The sequence below is a fragment of the Archocentrus centrarchus genome, chromosome 6 (assembly GCF_007364275.1).
Source record: "Archocentrus centrarchus isolate MPI-CPG fArcCen1 chromosome 6, fArcCen1, whole genome shotgun sequence".
In the NCBI taxonomy this organism is placed as follows: domain Eukaryota; kingdom Metazoa; phylum Chordata; class Actinopteri; order Cichliformes; family Cichlidae; genus Archocentrus; species Archocentrus centrarchus.
Window position 1 is genome coordinate 1,287,969 of NC_044351.1, and position 22,518 is coordinate 1,310,486.

General features: G+C 42.6%; 2 protein-coding genes across 3 annotated transcripts in view; one reads left to right on the forward strand and one right to left on the reverse strand.

The window, feature by feature from the left end:
- Window positions 1-3,681: 3,681 nt before the first annotated feature.
- prr33 (proline rich 33) lies at window positions 3,682-16,132 on the forward strand. The gene is made up of 3 exons (XM_030731545.1): window positions 3,682-3,810; window positions 4,167-4,214; window positions 10,913-16,132. The coding sequence occupies exon 3, from the start codon at window positions 10,928-10,930 to the stop codon at window positions 14,462-14,464; it is 3,537 nt and encodes a 1,178-aa protein (XP_030587405.1). The 5' UTR covers window positions 3,682-3,810; window positions 4,167-4,214; window positions 10,913-10,927; the 3' UTR covers window positions 14,465-16,132.
- The window catches only part of lsp1a (lymphocyte specific protein 1 a), a 38,014-nt gene continuing 24,990 nt past the window's right edge, over window positions 9,495-22,518 (reverse strand). For both annotated transcript variants that reach the window (XM_030731547.1, XM_030731546.1), the window contains exons 8-13: window positions 21,853-21,934; window positions 19,586-19,723; window positions 18,489-18,584; window positions 17,900-17,986; window positions 17,418-17,523; window positions 9,495-10,576 (exon numbers count right to left, since the gene is read on the reverse strand). In XM_030731547.1, the coding sequence (XP_030587407.1) occupies window positions 10,554-10,576; window positions 17,418-17,523; window positions 17,900-17,986; window positions 18,489-18,584; window positions 19,586-19,723; window positions 21,853-21,934 (532 nt within the window). In that variant the 3' untranslated portion in view covers window positions 9,495-10,553. The remainder of the gene's footprint in view (window positions 10,577-17,417; window positions 17,524-17,899; window positions 17,987-18,488; window positions 18,585-19,585; window positions 19,724-21,852; window positions 21,935-22,518) is intronic.

A 22,518-nucleotide genomic window follows, 5' to 3' on the forward strand; every position in this document is an offset into this window, starting at 1 on the left:
AAGCAAATTTCATCTGCGAGCGAGAGAAGCTGGACGTCAGGGAGGTGAGGCAGGTGGTGTTTCTGATCCTCCCACATAAACATAATGTACAGCATGCTTGAAGCAGCTTGAAGGATTTGTCAGTTTAAGCTGTAAATCCAGCACTGAACCCCCTCTTGTTTGGGGGCTTTGATTCTCTGGTTTAAAAGAATCAATCAGAAGGACAAATATAGGCCTCCAAAAACAGGGATGACAGTTTTCTGACTGCACAGCCCAGCAATGCAAAGCAAATGTTAGATGATAAACATGTGCCATGACTAGTACAGAGTTAAATTCAAGGTTATAAACATTTAAATAAGTACACAATGTGACTAAACCTGTGCTTTATCTGCCGTGTGTCTCTTTGAGTTATGTGATTTGTTCAGGCTCAGGGGTTTGTGTTTCTGCAGGATCTTTGAGCCGAGCTGCATTAAATCATACACGAGTGAGTGTGACTGTAGAGCTGCATTCCTCAGAAATCCTCTGTAGGATCAGTCTGACCTGTGAGGTTCAGCTGGAAAGCCCTCTCTGTTATTTCTAGAAGGATTTTTCATATTGTCACACACACTGAGAGAGCCTGTCATTTCCTCCAGGGGGTGCTACAATGACAAAATTCACAACACAGAGAAGTGTTGCTTACGCACATGTGGGAGGGTGACGTCATCGGACAGATGAGACTCAGTCTGACGGTCTCCCATCTGATTTTGCTGATGGCGACTTATAGTTTACCTGTTATATTATTAATAACAATGACAGTAACAATACCACAAGGTGGTGCAAGGACTCAAAATAACCTTTAGAAGTACAAAAACAACAGCAGCACACGGCAGGAAATATTTTTGACACACCCATGTGGTAAAACAGCGCCCCTGCTGGTGAAAGGGTTCTAGTTATGTTTTGCAGCAGGTAATTACAATAAATACCTGTAATAAAGTGACGACCTGTTAAAGTGAGTTTAAATGAAAAGCTGACTCATCTGACCTGATTCCACTGCAGCCTCAACAACGTGGTTCCCTCAGGATTTAATCTGAGACCTGATGCTACAATCAGGTCAGCAAAGGCCTGGTCATTGCAGGGCTTTGTTAAAATAGATGTATGGGACATTCTGTAAATACAGCACAGTCAAAATAAACATGAAATAATTTCCTGTAAGTTTTCCAAGGAATCCTGCACAAAGATAACAATCTCTCCCGAGGACTGCTTCAAGTACAGGATCCTCGTTACGCACAGACGAGCCCGCTCTGACACCGTTTAAACCTCATTAAGAACCAATAGCTTAGACTGTTAGACAGCTGGAATTCACTCAGGGCTTCCCCTGAATCACATCAAACTATTCAGATGCTTAAATATGAAATATTTTAGTGTACTGACTACTGATCTTTGTGAGCCCAATAAGTACAAAATCATAATAATAAGAACTAAATGATTCGGTGGCCGTGCTAAAGTGAAAATCAGGATATTTTTTCTTAAGATAAGGTTTACATAAACCCAATGAAAGATTAGCTGGAACTCGAGGGACCTTCTGAAGGGAGAGCTCAGCACCACTGCTGTTTTTGGACTCTGTCTTTTGAAGCACCAACATTAGCGTTTTGGCTGCTGACACAGAAGTGACCGTATTTGCACAAGAGTGCCTCGTTTACACTATCCAGCTGTATCCATAAATGTGAGCATCAGGATGAGGCCCAGCAGTAAGCAGCATAAACACTTCATGAGCTCTTCAAGTGTGAACAAAATCCAAGGTGCTGTAAAAAACCTTACTGCTGTTATGAAGTGAGAAACTATCCACAGAGACCAAAATCATTTCTGTATCAGGCTGTAAACGTGTTTGTTTCTGCAGACCTTCTAACACTGCAGTCTGTGGGGACTGACTCTCTGCTGGAGACAGCCTCAAGCGGACATGAGAGGAACTGCAGCTTTGGTCTCTGCTTGGTTGCGATGAAGTTAAAATGCTGTTGATCCCAGTGAGCAATGAGGTGTCAACAGTAAATATGGAATTTTTGGTTCTGGATGAAACGGCACAAGATCTGAAACACAGGAAGGAACTGCAACAGCCTAAGAAAACAAATGAACACACAAAAAACCCACCAACTTCTTTGAGATGTATTCATAACGTTTATAACCTGAGATCTTATGAGACCTTTCACTTTAGCATTTAGCATCTTTAGCATTACATCATGCCTGACACTCCCTCTGCAACCTGAGAACAATGTTTAATGCTGCCAGTTCATTAAATGATCTCTGAGCAAACTGCACATACTAGTGAGTGCTTAGTTCTGACTGCTGATAAACAGACCATAACCCAGATTATAAAGGTGACCTCTTGTGGTCATGTCAATAGTTGCATGTAAAGTTTCCACAGCAGGTCGTGTCCTGTTTTACTTCACCTGAGAAAACAGGATTTACCTGACAAATTTAACCCAGAGTACAGGAAATAAAAAGAAAAGCGCACAAACCACTCTGTCCTGGGTAAAAGCAACCGAGAAAGAGCAAACACTTCATATACGTGCGATCACAGGCATGAACTCTGTTTAATGAAGCTCACTGAATCAAGAAAAATGCACTCGAGGAACCCACTGGCTTTTGTCTCGAGGGGCGTGCACACAGGAAGAGACAAGCTGCCATGTGGTGAACAGAGACAATAAAATCATGACCTAATTTTACAACGTCATAACTTTGAAATGAACAGTCATGAACAGTTACAGGGATATTCATGAGTGGGTTACTCAGGCCAGCGGGAGTCTGGAATGTTCTCCAATCATCTCTTGATGATCTGTTTGCTGTGTAGGGGAAACTGACCAGTGTTTCTGGGCTTCTGCTGCAGCCACACACAGTGGTGGTCATTGTTTTAAAAAAGAAATAAAGCCAATGGTTTCAAGATCTTTTTTCTACATTGACTGTGCTGGAAATCTTACCTCTTTCTTGTAAATTCTGCTGACTAATGCTTATAGTCATTAAAATGTCACGATGTAGGTGTGAAGAAGAGGTGAAGACTCAAATGCAGGATGTAGAAGGCACAGTATTCCAACAGGAGAACAACACCGGGAACACAAACACAATTCCAAGAGGCAGAAGAAAGCTGGGGATCACACTGCAAATATTAAATATTAGATAGATAGATAGATAGATAGATAGATAGATAGATAGATAGATAGATAGATAGATAGATAGATAGATAGATAGATAGATAGATAGATAGATAGATAGATAGATAGATAGATAGATAGATAGATAGATAATCAATCGTGACTGATGTTTAATAAAACTGCGTCTCCCTGTTTGAAGTCTCCTGCCATCAGGAGACTTTCAGACTCAAAATTAAAATGAGCTCTGATTATTTTTCAGATTCAGTCAAACCCTCCCTGCACCGTCCAAAGAAGTGCCAACATTCATGAATAGGACCTTTGCAGCAACAGGAATGCTAATAGACTGATGTGAAATGAACCCTTTGTTATTCTTAGGAGCACACTTCACAGCCCCCCCGTCCAATCCTTGTTCCATCCCTGTAGTTCCCCTGGGAGGCCCTCAGACCCCACATTTAGAGCCCTGAGGTGGTGAAACCTAAGGTGCTGTGGCCTGTCTGTGCTGCACCTCGCCCCGCTGTCACACCAATGCTGCTGTCACTGAGCAGCTCACAGACCTCAGGATTTATTTTTGGACTGTCATGGCGCCCGTTCCTTCCATTTGTAGAAGGGGGGTCGAGTTGGGCTCAACATGAACCTGCCGCGCCGACACTCCGGGCTGGGACAAGCAGGCAGCAGCCGGCCGGCCGCCCCCCAAGCAGCAGTCGCACAGGTAAACACACCATAATTGCACCTTTTGTTCTCCAGATTGAGCACAGGGACACTGTTAGCAGGGTTAGGGAGGCAGGACCCCCCACCCACCCACCCCACCTCCACAGCAAGGGGTCTGATGTGCTTGGGGAGCTCGGGGAGCTTTTTCTTGTCCTCACTGCAACATTAAAGCACCAGCAGGGCTGAGCTATGTGTTAACCTTGCACTGTTTCAAAAACACTCTGCCCTGTCAGTTATCCGCCCTCTTCTGCAGTCATGTAGCTTTGACTCTTCTTCTGAGTGCTTCTCAAAGCTGTCGTTGCTGACTTTGCTGTTTTACAATGAATGTGAACCCGTGCTCTCTCCTGTTCTGTCAAGGGGAACCCGCCTGGAGTGCTTTGAACATCAGCAACAAGTTTTTACCTGGTAAGTTCCTCCATTTCTCACCCAAACCCACTGTTTGCTGTGTATGTGCACTGGAGCTAAATGGATTCATTTGCTTAAGCAGGCCATTGTGGAGCAGCTTGGCTTTTATTACACAGCTATTATTACTCTTTCCTCTTTTGAACTCGCATCCTGAAGGCACTCCAAATACCAAAACTACCAGAGCCTTAAAAGGAGGAGCGAGCATCTCATGTGTCATGCAGGCAGCAGATTCAGACAGGGAGGGGTGTGTGTGTGTGTGTGTGTGTGTGTGTGTGGCCTACATTTCACTGAGGTGACACACATAGTAAACTGAGGCTATCAAACCCTTGTTTTTGCAGACTTTATGATGTCAGGGTTCCTTTATGTGTAGCTCAAACCTTCTTCTTACTTCTTATCAAAAACGTTTCTGCTTCTTATTTTAAGCTCGGCTACATTAACATTTGCACAGCTTGTGCAAACTCAGTTTTCATAAATTAACAAAGAACTACAGACCAGTCCCATAAAAAAAAAAATCTCCAAGTCTCAATTTCATAATCCACTTCTGTGAAACTGTGCTGTCATGTGATTGGACATTCTCAGTGACAACATATTTCTCAGGCCCTGTCCGCTGGCCGGGAGATGTGATGTCATAAGGTCACATGCTCTGCATTCACTTTAACCCTTCTGCACATGCCTGTGTATGTGGTGCATTTATTTATGTGGGAAGAGACATGAGAGGATGCTGATATGATGGAGCTGCACTCTGATATTCAATACCAGGCAGTATAACCTCCTTTCAAACAAATACCACTGACACGGGTAAATATGTCTCAATCTCACAAAAAGCAGACATCCATAAAATCAACCCCATATATTTAATAATTTGACAGGTTTTGACCTTTAAAGTTTCTGGACAGAGTTTCATGAAATTGCTTTGGACACAAAATTATTTTGACCCTCGAACCTGTTCTCTTGCTAATTGTAGAAACCATACCACCCAGCTGTCTCTATGAAGCCAGATGACACAATCAATTAGTTAAACTAACCGATTCACTCTCAGACTGCAGATCCCGTAATCTTTTTCTCCTATATTCACATAAAACTGAAGTTCTTGTACTCGGCCCCACAAATCTTAGAAACATGGTGTCTAACCAGATACTTACTCTGGATGGCATTACTTTGGCCTCCAGTAACACTGTGAGAAATCTTGGAGTCATTTTTGACCAGGATATGTCCTTCAATGCACATATTAAACAAATATGTAGGACCGCTTTTTTGCATTTGCGCAATATTTCTAAAATTAGAAACATCCTTTCTCAGACTGATGCTGAAAAGCTAATTCATGCATTTATTACTTCTAGGGTGGACTATTGTAATTCATTATTATTAGGCTGTCCTCAAAGCTCCCTGAAAAGCCTTCAGCTGATCCAAAATGCTGCAGCTAGAGTACTGACAGGGACTAGAAAGAGAGAGCAGATTTCTCCCATATTGGCTTCTCTTCATTGGCTCCCTGTTAAATCTAGAATAGAATTTAAAATCCTTCTCCTCACATACAAGGTCTTGAATAATCAGGCACCATCTTATCTCAAAGACCTCATAGTACCATATCACCCCAACAGAGCACTTCACTCTCAGACTGCTGGCTTACTTGTGGTTCCTCGGATACTTAAGAGTAGAATGGGAGGCAGAGCCTTCAGCTTTCAGGCCCCTCTTCTGTGGAACCAGCTCCCAGCTTGGATTCAGGAGACAGACACCCTCTCTATTTTTAAGATTAGGCTTAAAACTTTCCTTTTTGATCGAGCTTATTCAATTCAATTCAATTCAATTTATATAGCACCAAGTGGCAACAAACTGCCACCTCAAGGCGCTTTGTGTTGTGAGTAAAGACCCTACAATAATACAGAGAAAACCCAACAGTCAAAACGACCCCCTATGAGCAGCACTTGGCGACAGTAGGAAGGAAAAACTTCCTTTTAACAGGAAGAAACCTCCAGCAGAACCAGGCTCAGGGAGGGTCTGATTGTTGGGGTTCTCTCCCTTTACTGTAGGGTCTTTATTTTACAGTATAAAACACCTTGACATGGTTGTTGCTGTGAGTTGGTGCTATATAAATAAACCTGAAATGAATTAAATTTGAACTATTAAGACAACTCCTTGAGACATGAAAATACTTCCAGAATTACTGTCCTGCGCAGAAAGGTTAAATTAATAAGAGTACACTTTATGTGGATGTGGTCAATGTTAAAATATAACTGACATTATATTGGCTGTGGCTCAGATCACCTGCAGAGCAGATCATCTACTAATCTGAAGGTTTATGGTTCAATCCCTGGCCGCTCCAGTCTGCATGCCAAAGTATCCTTGTGCAAGATACTGAACTCCAAGTTGTTCATGGCAGTGTGACTGTGTGAATGAGACATGTTGCCCTTTGAGTACTTGTGTAGAAAAGCACTGTATAAGAACCAGTCCATTTACATGTGTATTACACAGTTCTGCTGTTACACAGAGTTTGTTTCTGATGGCTTTGAGGCAGCTGGCCCTGCAGAGCCTCCGTCTGAATGGCATCACAGTGCTCTGATTTATTGTTTTCAGGAAAGTGATGCAGCCTGTAAAAAGCCAGGAGTCTTAAAAAAGGGAAGCAGGTGATTGGCCAGCCTTTGCTTTGCTTTCAGACTAAAATTAGGCTATGAAACGGGCTTCCAGCATCAGCTGTGAAGGGGTAACATCATCCAGCAGTTCAGCTCATTTCTTTGGGTTGGCTATTTCAGCCTGAGTTGCTAGTATCCGTCCTTCATAAGCACTCACTGATGAGGCACCATCAGCGTGTGAGACACAGAACAAAAATCTCAAGAGCAGTTGACTTATTTTAATCCTTCAATTAAAGGACTAATTAAATAATTAAAGGACTTTATAAGCTGTGAACAGCTGGTGGACACGCTTTCCATCAGCCTCCAATGGAATACCTTTGTACCCTTGAAATTAGGGGTGAAATATTTCTGAAACTTAATCTTATACTGTATCTTAATTCAATTTTCCCAGACTATGTATGTATGTATGGGTGCCTGGTTAATGGCAGGTAAACCCACATTTAGTCTGGTGAAAGCTGGAATATCTGAAGATTGCAGATTACTTCTGTGAACAAACATCATCATAATAATGGAGCTCATTTTGTGTTCATGATCTAGTCATGATCAAATGATCAGGCCTGTGGGTACAAAGATTTTTGGGGTTTTTTTTGGTTATACTCTAATGAAAAACTGAGGTAATATAGCCAATATATTTGACAGTATTCTGCTGACAGTCCAATTGGTTCCTCAACCCATGGATTCCAGTTCCACCTGTTACTGCAGACAGAAATACTAGTCCCTGGTCTGCTCTGCAGCCTTGCTGAGCTTGGCATAGTGGGACAAAAACTAGTTCTACCCAAGCAGCAGGTTCTGGTCAGCGTAACCCTCCAGTTCCTGAGCAGAACACGAGCCACCATCACCAGCTGCAGTCCACGAAGACTGAGCTGGAGTCCACGGACCTCTTTTAAAATGGTGTTACTTATTACTGATTATCAGAGGTGGCAAAAGTACTGACATTCTGTACTTAAGTAGAAGTAAAAGTACTTGTGTTAAAAAATACTTTGGTAAAAGTCGAAGTACTGGTTCAACTTCTTTACTTAAGTAAAAGTAAAAAAGTACAGGCTCTGAAATGTACTCAAAGTAAGAGAGTAAAAGTAGTTCTTTGGAGGACGTTTCTACCTGCTATTTTTCTGTAAAGCTAAACAAACCTCATTATATATTATTGTAATAATATAAAATAATATTACATGAGAATACAAATGTTATTCCAATCTAAATTTTAATCCTAATGGATGCTCTCTGCTTGAATCTGTTCTGTAGCACACAAACTTTTAGAGGGAATTTAAACACAGCTCTGTTCTCTGTGTCCTCCATAGTAGAGGGTGACTGTGCCTCCACCTAAACACCAACATGAGGATACTCAGGGGTTACAGTGGGATTCAGAAGGTGGAGGAACCCTAAGATCAGCTGTAGTGGCTCTGCATGGGGAGAAGAATCACAGCTTTCTATTGTAGCTGCAGTAAATGATGTTGGTGTGCAGGCTGTGATCAGCTGACCTGCTGCTGCTGCTCTGAGGTTTACTGCTCTGTGTGGATGAAGTGAACTCACAAAGATGTAACCCAGTATTTCACAGCTATCTGAGCTGATCTCCATCCCCTACACTGACAGCATACAGGCTGTAGAAATGTTGGATTCAGTGAATGAATCTCAGCATCAGCAGCTTTGATTCAAACTCATCTCTGCTGCACTGATGTAACCTGTAACTCTGACCATGAACACAGCCTCTGTGCACCAACACAGATCTTTACTGTAAATACAGTACAACAAGCTGACCTGTTTATTACACACTAAACTGCAGTATTTTCATACAATCTTTGAGTAACACAAAGTCAGCATACTTCAGTTTTTCAGTCCTTACCTTTAATTCTAACCTCTCTTCTTCCTCTCCTGTCCTCTTTCTCCATCTCTGAGTGAACTTCTCTCTCTTTGCTCTCCCTGAAATACAGCAGCTCTTCTTTTAGCTCGCAGACACACTGTGTGACAAACTGCACACACTTTGTGTGTTTGCTATTTGTTGAGCATTCAGAAACGTTGCATTTACCTGCTACACGTTACTGCCTTCATGCTCGCTCCTCTTCAGTAGCGCTAGCTAAGCTGTTTATGTCCCGCGAGCACAGCTTTTGGACTCGGTCCGGCCCGCTGTGACCCCTGATTATAGCGCTATAAATGATACATTAATTATATGGGTTTGCATATTTAATCCCTTTGTACCCGATAAGTCCCAGTGATGGAGGATACGCCAGTACGATTGTCTCTTGTATGTTATTATTCCTCCATTTAGGTTCAGATCGTTTGACGGCGCACTGACCGGAAACGCAAACTTCTCTCTGACGTGTTAAAAAGTAACGAGTCTGTTTGAAAATTGAAAGTACAGATACTTGTGTAAAAATGTAGGGAGTAAAAGTAAGAAGTACTCAGAAAAATAAATACTCAAGTACAGATACCTGAAAAATCTAAAGTACAGTAACGAAGTACTAACCCTAACTAACCCTACGAAGTACTTGTACTTTGTTACTTCCCATCTCTGCTAATTATAGACTTTATAGAGGAAAGATGGAGCAGCTTCCATTGGAAAGGTTAACAGGAGGTGCAAAATAAATCACATTTGTATAGAAGTCCACTTTTCTAATTGCAATGAATAATAAATTAAGATCAAATGAATACACACCTCAAGTTTTTAAAAAAGATTTTAATTTATTCAAGAAAAAGTTATAAACACATACAGGCAAGCATTGCAGTGAATGGACAATAAAGGTGAAAAATGTCACGTGGTTGGATGTTATCAGCCCACTGAATGGTGTTATCAGTGCCACACACATCACTTTACCTTCCAGCAGGTTCAGTCGGCTGTTATAATCGGAATCAGGGATAAACAGTGGAACAGATTATGTGTTTGTGTGAAGAAGTGCATGGAAACCCTCAGGTGGTAAATGTCACTATCAAAAATCACTGTGCAACACGTACTTTCCACCATAAAAATGTGTATTTTAACCCAAACGATGGTTTCTTCCCGACTTTAACCAAGTACTTTTCGTGTTTCCACCTAACCGAGTACCTTTGGTGAGAGAGAAAGAAACATAACCAAGATTAAAGGTGACTGAAGCTAAACTAAAGGCACCAGCTGGTAAAACTAAAACAGGTTCAGGTGTGTGAAACAGATTCCAAATTTCAGGTTGATAGCTGGAAAAATTTGGAAAAATTTGTCCTAAACACGATATGGTTTAGGATACACTCATTACCAGAATATTTACAGTTTTGTGGTCACTTCTCACCCCAGCCTAACTTAAAGATTGTTCTTTAGCAAAAGTCTAAGTGCAGAACAAGTAACATGTGAAAGTGTGATCCAATGTGTCTACATTTCTTAAATGGAGATGATTTCTATTAGAAAAAATGAATCATTTACAAATCATTGTCATACAGGGATCAACTAGACTTGAAGACTGATTTCACAGTCAGATTTATACATAATTCTAGGAATGCGATACAAGAAAACCCAGAAACAAAGAAAACTGGTCAAATACAGTATAAGCATTAAATGATCGAATGTTTTGGACCGGAGCCGTTGCTTTCTTGTATAATTGTACAACCTCCACAATCTTGAGCAACCTTTACAAAGTAATTTCCCTGCAGGGATTCGTGGAGTTTTTCTGGTTCTGGCTACTTGTTTAGGTTCTTTATTGTCAGCACGTTGTTGTGAGATCAAGATGGAAACCATCTGAAGAGCAACATCACCTCAGTAATCACTGTGACATAGACCTGTAAAAGAAACAAAAAGAAAATATTAGATACTGCAAAGCTGTCCATCTTCCATTTGAATAACTTTCAGAGAGTTTTAGGACCAAATTCTTGAAGGAGTTCTCAAAAGTTAGACTAAAATGCTGTGAGACTGATTACATTTTTCAAAGAGGAAAGCTCAATGACCTGCCAAAAACAAAGTTTGAATTATTAACCTACAGTCAAAACTAAAGATGAAGAACCAACCAGACTGTAAACTTATACGAAGCATATTGATTGTTATTCAGACTATTGTACAGCTCCAGCATTGTGATCTTTGTTAGTTTTGACAGCTTGTGTCTTTTTTTTTCTCCTCAGGGTGCTGAAGCACTCATGGCTGTCGCTTATGGTACTGTCACCCAGCCAGGCCTGCTTTCCCAGCAGTACCCCCCACCCCTGCTGCCCAAGCCTGGAAAGGACAACATTCGACTTCAGAAGCTCCTCAAAAGGACCGCCAAGAAAAAAGCCTCCACTCAGGCATCGCAGTCTGCCACACCTTTCCGTTCCAGCCTCTCCCCTGTAAATGAAGCAAGCCCCGACCTCGAGCACAGTGACCACTTCACCCCGCCTCGCACTCCAGATACACCACAGAGCTTCTACGGCAATCAACCGCCGCGGTTCACCGTCAGGCTGCCGTATCAGCATGTGGCATCTCCTTACCCACAACGTGCAGCTTATGGCAGAGGAGCTAGGATGTCACCTCAAACAGTGGTGATGCCTTCATACTCTTACTCTCAGCATGTCACCACAGTTTCCTACCCTTCAGGAGTGTCAACAGCTTTGGGGCAAGTCCCTCAGCCAGGGGTCCCCAAAGTATTGGTGCTGGCTTCCTCTGTGTCAGAGGTGACAGTATCTGCTGCTGAATTGAAAAAGTCAGCTTTTAACACATTAGCTCAAACTCATGCTAGTGTAATAGGTCCAACTCCATATCCAACATCAGGGCGTCAACCTATGATTCAGCCCCTCACCGTGTTGACCACGCTGGTCAAACCCAGAAGTCCACGTCCAACATTTAAAGCAACTGAGCCCTCGAGATCACCCAAACCCATGTTTGATGTCCCTCAAATTAGGATGTACACAGCAAGCACATCATTTTATGAGACATCCAGGATGCCACCAGTGTATGACACAGCTGGATTAACTGCTATTGGAAGCACGGTACCTCACAGCAAGATGCCAGCAGAGACAAATGATCCTCAGAGAACAACACCAACTTCAGATATTAAAAGAACCACCCCAACAGCCGAAGTCAGAGGAGCCACCCCAACAGCCGAAGTCAGGGGAGCCACCCCAACCGCCGAACTCAGGAGAGCCCCCCCAACAGCCGAAGTCAGGAGAGCCCCCCCAACCGCCGAAGTCAGGAGAGCCACCCCAACAGCCGAAGTCAAGAGAGCCACCCCAACAGCCGAAGTCAAGAGAGCCACCCCAACAGCCGAAATCAGGGAAGCCACCCCAACCGCCGAACTCAAGAGAGCCACCCCAACCGCCGAAATCAGGGGAGCCACCCCAACCGCCGAAGTCAAGAGAGCCCCCCCAACAGCCGAAGTCAGGAGAGCCCCCCCAACCGCCGAAGTCAGGAGAGCCCCCCCAACCGCCGAAGTCAAGAGAGCCACCCCAACAGCCGAAATCAGGGTAGCCACCCCAACCGCCGAAGTCAAGAGAGCCACCCCAACAGCCGAAATCAGGGGAGCCACCCCAACCGCCGAAGTCAAGAGAGCCACCCCAACCGCCGAAATCAGGGGAGCCCCCCCAACAGCCGAAGTCAAGAGAGCCCCCCCAACCGCCGAAGTCAAGAGAGCCCCCCCAACCGCCGAAGTCAGGAGAGCCCCCCCAACCGCCGAAATCAGGGGAGCCACCCCAACCACTGAAGTCAAGAGAGCCACCCCAACAGCCGAAATCAGGGGAGCCCCCCCAACCACTGAAGTCAAGAGAGCCACCCCAACAGCTGAAATCAGAGCTAAAACACCAACTTATGAGTTCCAAACATCAAGGACTGCAGCAGGAAGGCCTAAAACACCAGCGTACCATGTGACTCGAGCTGCAACACCTGTCTTTGAGATCTCAAGACCCAATCCTCTCCTGTTTGCAGTGTCGCCAGTTACAGTAGAGCCAGAGAGGTCGAGAATGCCTCAAACAGTTTTGTTAGAAAGCAGTTCATCAGCTTCCCAAAGTGTGAAGACTACAGCGCCTCCTGAACGAACACTAAATGGGGGCATCCAGTCAGACATGATATCTTCAGAAAAACCAGTACAACCAAGTATTACAAAGTCAAAGTCGGAACCAGATCTGTCAAGTAGAAAGAGCTCAGTTGCTCCAGTTGGCTCTGAGGAACCTAAAGCACCAATAACACCAGCTTTTTCTGGCCAGCAGAGGGCTAAGACACCAACATATGAGGCATCCCGGCTTATGACCACATCGCCTGGCTATAAAAGACCAAAGACACCCACATATGGGACATTGGCTTCAGATCTGTCACCTGTAGGCTTTCAGAGACCTACAACCGCAATTCAAGTGTCTCAAAAGTCAAAGTCTTCTTATCGTGGACTCACGCCGGCTGAATACACGGCTTATGGTGGAATCAAAACTTACTCTCCAGCATTTGGCATCTCAGGTTTAATGACGTCAAATAAAGAAGAGGTTAAAGATAAAAAAGAGATCTCAGAAGAATCAAAAGGACCTAACCAGGAACCCTCTGTGAAGAGACAATCTGCATTTGAGACTTCTACAATCAAAAAAACCCCAAAAGATGTTGCTCAGTCCCACCAGAGAGATGAGAAGGTTGCTGCCACCCCTTCAATCCCTTTTATTGTTGTTACACAAGCATCTGACTCCCCAGGAGCAATGTTAACACAAGAGACGAGCATGGGATCTGGTCAGGTTGCAGCAAAACGTGAAACAGTAATTCAAGAAACTCCAAAGGCTAAACTTTCAGCAGCAGAGAAACAGAAAGGGGAAACACCTATTCAAGAAACCAAGCCAAAGACTCCTGAAGCCAAACGTCCTGTGCCTAAAGGTGGAGACCAAGATCCCCTGAAGGCAGTAAAGAAACTTCTAGGCAAAAATAAAGTCCCGACTGCTAAGCAGAAATCAATAACCGAGACAAATGCTGATGTTGCAGAACAAAAGGAACCAGCAAAACCTGTAGATGTCAATAAGATCACATCTGAAAGCTCAAAGCCAAGCACTGCAGCATTTCCTCTGCCTGTCAAGGTTCCTGCTGCTGTAGAAGACAATGAACAAGACAGGAAAACAGAATCACCTTCAGGAGTTCATTCTGTAGCTGAGAAAAAGGAAGGTGACCAGAGCCTCCCAAAAGCAGAACCCATTCTTAAAGCCATATTGAAGCCAAAGGGAGTCAAATCTAAAGCGAGTGGCTGGTCGCGGCTCAAGAAGCACATGGTGGTGGAGCAGGAGGAGCCCAAATTTCCACAGACAGGCTCTGAGAAAGAGGTCACGGGCAAGGACCAGAAGGAGATAAAAACGGTGGATGAGAAGGCTGGAGACAAGCCCAGTGTCCAGAAAGAAAACCAAACCAAAGACACTCCCAAGGCAGCACAAATGTGGGACGCTGTCCTCTTCCAAATGTTCTCCTCCAAGGAGAACATCATGCACCAGATTGAGTTAAACAAAAGTGAGACAGAGAAGAAAGAAGAGGGAAAAGATGAGCTGAAAGAAATCCCTTCATTTGCGTACCGATTGCCTGTGCTGCTTTTCAGTCCAAAGTTTGATGCTAAAAAGCTCAAGGAGGCAGCATCGAGGCCCGTCACGAAAATTTCCACTGTGTTTGAAATGGGTTTGATTGGGCGAAAAGGTAAAGACGAGGAACCAAAAGACTTTAATAGAACAGCACGGGGGTTCACTGCTTCTTAAGATACATCTAATGTGAAGTGCCAAGACAAAAGTGTAAAAAAAAGAAAAAGAGTTAGGATTCTATGTTTAATGTACAGATGCAGAAAAATCTTAGCAACAGAAATAATGTAAAAGTCTGGAGTCTTAGTCTGTGTGTTTGTGCTGAAGAGAGCTTCGGTCTGAACTTTATACTTGACAAATGCTTCGTGTGACTGGCTGTCTGGGTGTTCACGCACATGTTGGTATTTGTGGATTAGCTCCATTTGTCTTAAAGTCATTCAGATTAAAGTGTTGTGATGTCAGAGCTTCTCATTTGCTCTTTTCATCAACATGTTCACGATAAATAGACAATGTTAGATTATGGATTAGCATTGTTCTCTGAGGATTTTAAAGGTGCCCTGTGGAGTTTTGTTGTGCAGAATTTTAGGTGTTTATAGTAATGATACTCAGCATCCTCGTTTCTGCCTTGTTGGTGCATTGCTCCACATTCTGGCTCAGCTGAGGCTGAAACTGAGCTATCATAAATGCATGAAACAGACCTGCTATGTTTAAAAACCACTACATAGTGTTAAAATCTCCACAGGGTATCTTTATTGCAGAAACATTATTAGTAAAATAAATTACATTTTGGTGAATAAAATTATATTTTTATGTATAATAAATAAAAATGTAACTGATTTTAAGACAAATAATTTGTGTAATCATTTAAATATGTCGTTTTTTCAAAATGGTGCTACTTGCCTCAGGGTAAGACCTCTCACTAACACACGTGTACGTAGAGAAATATGATTTTTTGTTTTTAGGCTGTAGATGGCTGTGTTTGTGAATAAACCTCTTAAAGCTGAAACGACATTTTTAAAAGCATTTAAATTACAATGATCTGACAAAAAAGGCACAGAGTTCATTTAAATCCGTGACTATTGTTATAATTTAATATTTACACATTAGACATTGAGTCTTAGTTATTTTTACAATCTCATTTATCAAATAGCTTCACGCTGTAGGATGAAAAATCACAGCTGAGTACTCCATACTCAGTAACCTCAGTAAAGCTGCACAATAACGAATGTTACATAAACTAGAGCTTTACTATAAAAATATATAATTATCACACAATGTTAAAAATAGTGTAAAATTAAATATTTTGCAGCTCAACATGTTAAATTTGACTGTGACTTAAAGACGGTCGATGAGGTAAAAGCTTGTGAAAGTTGTAGAGTGATGATGAGCAGCCTCCACTGTGATGGAGATGAGTAGGATAGTGATCTGTGAGGTCAAAGGTAAAGATGCACAGTAGGGATTTATTTGACTGTAATGCATGGTAGGCAGTCCAACATTAATTTTTCTAGCTCTTTTTTGACCTGCTGGGATTCAGCAGGTATTTTATTGATGGTCTTTCTAACGTGTGTTGGAGCCGCTGATTGTTGCAGGTTCAGCTTCAGAGCTGCTGTCAAAGCAGTCTGAAGCTGAGTGACCTTCACACAAACCGATGCTACACAGCAAGACCACAAATAAAAACTGCTCTGAGCCCCCCCCCCAAAAAAAAAACTTTCTAAACTGAATTCAGTCCTTTTATTGTCACATCTCCATCTGGGTAACTGAGCGTAGCTTACTGTTTCATAATCAAACCAAACTGTGACGTGTGTGTCTATATTACTGTGTTTTTGTTATCACTGATCTTTTATTTAAAGTGCAGCACTTTTAACTGTTTTTTCCTTCTTACATGAAGCTTGCTGTATTGCCACCCTGCAAGGTGCTAAAAAATAAACTTAATCTGAATTAATGTTTCTCAACATGTAATTTTTCCTGGCCCACAGATTTGTTTCAGCCTGGGACATCACTGAGTCTCAGAGGCATTTGTTATCATGGTAAACGGACTAGTTCTTATATAGCACTTTTCTACTCTGAGCACTCAAAGCGCTTATACAACACGTTTGCATTCACCCATTCATACAAGCACTTCCATGTGTGTCTAGGCTAAGTGCTTCCTGTCTGCCATTCATACACATTCACACTCCAACGCTTGCGTCGGAGAGCAACTTGGGGTTCAGTATCTTGCCCAAGGATACTTTGGCATGCAGCCCGGAGCAGCCAGGAATAAAACCACCAACCTTCCGATTAGTAGGTGACGTGCTCTACCTCCTGAGCCACAGCCACCATGCAATGAAGTGAATGAAGAAAGAGACACGCCTGCATACCATAACGGATCAGCGGTGATATTCAGGCTCATAATGACAGAGGAATTTAATACAGAGATGAAATGTATGAACTGATTTAAACTTAAGTCAATCAGACCTCTCTAAAGGACGAGCTCACAATAACAGCTCCATCTTAAATCACGTGGACACAGTTTCTGCCTCCTGCGATTCCTCCCTTTACACACATTAACACACTTACATACTTCAGTTTGTAAGATGGCTCAGTTCCATTTTATTAATATAGCGCCTAATCATAACAAACAGTTGACTCAAGGTGCTTTATATTTTAAGGTAAAGACCCTACAATAATATAGAGAAAACCCAACAGTGAAAACGACCCCCTATGAGCAGCACTTGGTGACAGCGGGAAGGAAAAACTCCCTTTAACAGGAAGAAACCTCCAGCCTGATGCACTGAGTGTTTCTATTCATTCACCTCTTTCACTCTGTTCATACCCCACTCTGCATTTAATTATTAGTTATTATTAATCTCTGGCTCTCTTCCACAGTCTGTCTTTTGTCCTTTCTCCCCCCCCCGAGCCTGGTTCAGCTGGAGGTTTCTTCCTGTTAAAAGGGAGTTTTTCCTTCCCACTGTCACCAAGTGCTGCTCATAGGGGGTCGTTTTGACTGTTGGGTTTTCTCTGTATTATTGGAGGGTCTTTATCCACAATACAAAGCGCCTTGAGGTGACTGTTGTTTTGAACAGGTGCTATATAAATGAAATTGAATTGAGAGACAGCTTGTTCTCAGTGGTCCACTTCCTGTCTCAGGTCTTACCAGACTTTCCGTTGGTGAACTCTTCATTCTCGTCATCCACAGAAATCTTCTCATATTTTCCGTGTCCAGTGACAACAAATTTGTACTTTTTATTAGCTGCTGAGCTCTGAGGAGATAAAACAAGTCATTTTGAAATCTTCTGTGAGTACCTTTCTAATGCCACAGAGTATAATTTATCCCATTAGATAGCAATGAAAATTAAGGGAAAGAATTTCATATGATCACTGATGACATATTTGTGAAGTGATTCCTCCCCCAGGTGAGAGTGGTGGAGGCCTCAAAAGTGCCCTTATCACAAACATTTGATGGCTTGTGCTATTCTCTAAGATTAGAAAACAAAGTTGACTTTTTTGACTGAACCAACATCAGATAACTTTTATATCCTTTTATATTTACTCAGTGAGTAAATGCAAACAAATATTTCTTAATTGTGCTTTGCTTTATATTTAAGACTGTCCTGCATTTGCTTTGTGTGTTTGTACCTTCACTTGTAGCCCTGGCCTCCCTGACGAGTCTCCAATGATCTCCCACATGTTCTTCTTCTGCATCACATCTCCGGGCCTCACGTCCTGACAGATTCATCAATAACCAAAGATGAATGGTTTCTATCTAAGCTCAACAAACAGATTTTGAGAGGTTCTGCACACAGAGGTACCAGGTGCATCGATACACCTTTGTTTTGTTTAAAAAATGCTGAGAAATATGAAATCAGCTGTGTGGATGAACTCAAGCTGCTCTTCAGTATTCCACTCACATAAACAAAGAAATAAAAGCATGCTTTTGCCTCCGTAGTTTTATTTAGTTCCTAAATATTTAATCGTTCATGTGGATTGTTTTCTGATAAAATAGATGAAGAGTAATACTGTTTAAAGCTGTATCCAACTTTGCCACCAGAGGGAAACCTGACAGCACACTGCACCTGAACACATCACTGTGAGGTCAGTTAATACACACACACACACGGTGAGGTGGAGCTGCCCGTCACAGCTCAGAGTTCATAGAAACTTTCTGCTGTGATATTTTGAATAAATGAGGCCACAGTGAGAACATGCTGCAGTGTACATGACTTACAGCCGGTCTGTTGCTCAGCTGTCTGCTGCCGTCTGTCGGGCCTTTCACCCACTGATTGATCAGATTGGCCACGCCCACCTTCAGACCCTCAGTGTCCTGATTGTTGAAAGACAGAGAGGAGGAGATGGTTCAGCATCAGCCTGCCACATTTTCACTGAACTGTGGGGGTCAGTTTTTATGTTTTCTGTTTCATTACTGCAAAATAATTATAACCGTTACATGAAACATTCATTGGTCAGGTGGTGGTTTAGAGAGCTGTATGTCTGCTTCATGTCCTGCTCTGTGAGGGCCTAAATATGCCTCAAAGAAATAAAGATATGAATATGACATTAAACACATTAAATCATATACAGTAATATATTAAACACATTTAATAAGGTGGAGGAGGTAATTAAAAGGGGAAATAAAAACAAACAAAAAAAAATCTACATTTTAGATTAGATTTTAAAAAATCCATCCATCCATCCATCCAAAAAATATCTTGTTTTTAAGTTCCTTATACTGATTAATTAAATAAAAAGATATGGCTCTTTCATTTTTCTCAGCAGGCCATGAAGAGAACAGCAAAGCTTGGACAAGTTATTTGGAGGGCACAGCCAGCGCTCGCCGTTTCACTGCACAGGCGCCTGTTTGACTGCTCACGTCAGAGAGCTCCAATAAACCAGAACATATGAAACAGGTGAGCATCAGATCTGCTGCCAGGACTGAAAATACAGCCGCCAGGTTTGAGCTGTGAGGTCAGACAAACAGGATCATCACAGAGGCTTTAAACGGTTAAAATCGGAATATGATCTGCCACAAGATGAAGCGCATGGAAAACCAAAAAACATGATCAGGTAATAAGAAATACATTCGGTTCTAACGTGCAGTGTTTTAATGTGATGCTAGAACTTCATCTGTAAACCTCCTCCTGATAACCCATTAAAACTACTGAAGCTACATTTTAGCCCAAAGTGGCTGTTTTTCAACTACTGCTGAGAACTTTAAACTCTTTAATGCACATAATTATAGGACAGTAGTTTTGCATTCATTTGCATGCCTGTAGCATGAAGCATGTACCTAAAAGGTACCCTGTGTTCCTGACTGTTTCCTCTCACCTTGCAGGTGGCTCCCTTGCTGGGACTCTGGCTCCAGGCCTCTCCAGCCTCAAACAGGTTCTTCTTGGAGGCGACGACCTCAGGTGAGTGGGGCAGGTCACTCACTGCTGCCTTCGCTGCCCGAGCCTCCTGAGAGTTCTGCACAGAGACAATCCTCAGGGTTAGCAGCAAGTGGCAGCATCCAGGGCTGAGAAGTGCCAAAAACTGATAATGTCCCCATACGTAAAACCTTAAAATTTAAAGAGGGTGTGCTTTCTTTTAACCCTCACTGTGTGCTGTGTTAATACAGTCCATCGATTGTTAACCAAGTTTTCCTAGCATTAGCTGATAGCTTATCTAATCTTATCTAAATCCCACAACTTCTGGTTCCAAACACTAACACGCTGGTGGCCAAAATGCTAATATGGAAACCAGTGGGTGGTGGCTGTGTATGCTAATGATGCCAAATATCAAAACTCAACCTCAGACTGATTCTGATGATTTGCACATCAACAAAAATCTCTTAATCTGCAGTGGGTAGGTGCTCGCCTTGCAGCCGGAGGGTTGCCGGTTCGAGCCCCTGTTCCTGCACTGTGTCCTTGGGCAAGACACTTAAACCACATTGCCTAACGGTAGCGCCGGTCTCTGGCTGCACGACCGCAGATGCTCGTGTCTGGATGAGTGATCTGGAACGATCATTTCGTTGTGTGCCTCGTGTACACAATGAGTTGAAGCTAATCTAATTCCTGTCTCCAGAAATACTGCACTCACATACAACTTTAACTTTCTTCACCAAGCAGAAAAATAAGAGATTCAAAAATGAAAACACTAAAATATTTTAGATATTTTAACTCAGTTCCTGCTTTATAAATGGAAAATGAAAGAGCTACTAGAACACCATCTATGCTCCTTTGCTATTGTACTGAAAGCACAATATCAGCATACTGACAGATAAACAGCTGTAAACAGCTTTTGAATTCAAATCTTCGTGTTTTCACTTTTATTAAACTGAAACTCTTAAATAGTAACTATAGATCTGCAGAAAGAATAAATATGCAAAATAATAATTATGACAAAGTTCAGTAAAGTAAAACTTCAGTAAAGACACTTTACACTTTACAAGAATAAAGATAAAAAAAAATAGCAAAAACGAAGTTTTAAAATGTTGAACCAACAAAATTAGTTGAATATTGGCATAGATTGTCTCCCATACATTCAATATTTAAATTGTGGTTCATATAAACACCACAATTCAGGCTGATTTATGGGAACCACAGATGTCATCTCTACCTAAAAGACTGATGGTGAGAATATTCTCTCTCCTTCACACCTTTAATTTATGTTCTTTATTTTGTTTAAACCTGTTTTTGTGCTCCATAAATAAAAGTGTCTTGAGTTAACCTCAGGTTATGCAGCAGACTATAAATCACCATGGGAGCCGCCTGAGGTGAAAAGGAAAACATGGAGTGGAAAGATAAAAATAAAGAGCTGTGAACGCCGGGTTTTCCTGTCATATATCCGCCTTACGAGCAGAGCCGAAAAGATGTGGCGGTGATGTAATTGCCCAGGTGCAGCAGTGGACTGTGACCACAGCACAAAATGGGTCAGAGCAGCTGCTGCTGCCCCCAGCTGGGTCCAAACAATGCTAGTGCAAAGGTCCAAACCTGCAGCAGAGCAAACGTCAGGCACTTCTCACTGCGGAAAACACCCGAGGGTCTGCAGAAAATTTATATCAAAGGAAGGAACCAACTGCTGCACAAAAATCCAACAGATATCCAGTTTTCCAGATCATATACTGAAATTATTTCAGTGACTTCATGACCTTTTCTTTTACTGCCAGCCTCAAGACTATCGTTACAATTTAAACTTGACCAACAGAACGAATAATGTGTCTGCTGTTGGTCGTTGAGCGTAATGAACACTGCAGTGAGGCAGTCTGCCAGCAGATATGAGACCAGCAGGATGTGATAGTGATCTGCGGGCAGGAGGAGGGGGGCGTGATGAACGCATCCATCAATGCTCCCTCTGTGTCTGTGTGTCACTGTGACGAGTCACAAGTGGATGTGGTTACATCACGTCTCCCAGAAACGTGAGTGTGGGCTTCCTGTGAACACTGGGTGGACAAACTGGGAGTCTTAACAAGCAAGCAAGAAGATCCACAACTTAACCAACATTAACCTGTCAGTGAATATGGGCATTAGTCTACTTTCACAAGTGACTGCTCGAGTGGCAGCTCCCAGTGACTCTGTGTGTGTGTGTGTGTGTGTGTGTGTGTGTGTGTGTCTGACCTCCACAGCGTGGGCGTACTGCTCCAGCTTGTCATCAATCTTGGATGTCAGGACGAGAGGCTGCGTCTTCTTGAAGCTGTTACTGAGTCACACAAAGCAGCAAGAAATTGAACCCAGTTAAAAGCAGTTAGAGAGGCAGAGGCCACGTCACAGTAATCTAAGACATTCCTCACTACCATAAAGACACGATAATTCAGCTCTAAACTGAATCTTTGAGATCCATCCAGGTCACAGGGGCAGCAATCTAAGCAGAGATGCCGAGACCTCCCTCTCCCCGGCCAACTCTTCCAGCTCTAGAGAGATATGACCTCCCCAGTGTGTCTGGTGACTTCCCTGGGGTCTCCTCCCATTTGGACATACCTGAAACCCCTCACCTACAGTAGGAGGTGTTAGGGTTAGGGTTAGACTGTAAAAAACTCCTTCTTAATCCAGAGTGAGCACTCCACCCTTTTCCAACTGAGATCCATGCTCTAACACATGGAGGTGCTCGTTCTCGATGCTGTAACTGTGCCTGACAGTAACGTTTCTCTTTGCTTTCTTTATGCTCCCAGATTCTCAGCACCTCCATGCACCTGTATTTTGATCTGAATCTTAGTGCAACCTGAGACTTTATGGCAGCTGTGAAATATGAAACGTAAATGTGACTAATTAAAACATAATTAGATT

Bases quoted from the DNA above. Each gene is read 5' to 3' on its own strand.
- prr33 (XM_030731545.1), top strand. From the start codon at position 10,928: ATGGCTGTCGCTTATGGTACTGTCACCCAGCCAGGCCTGCTTTCCCAG.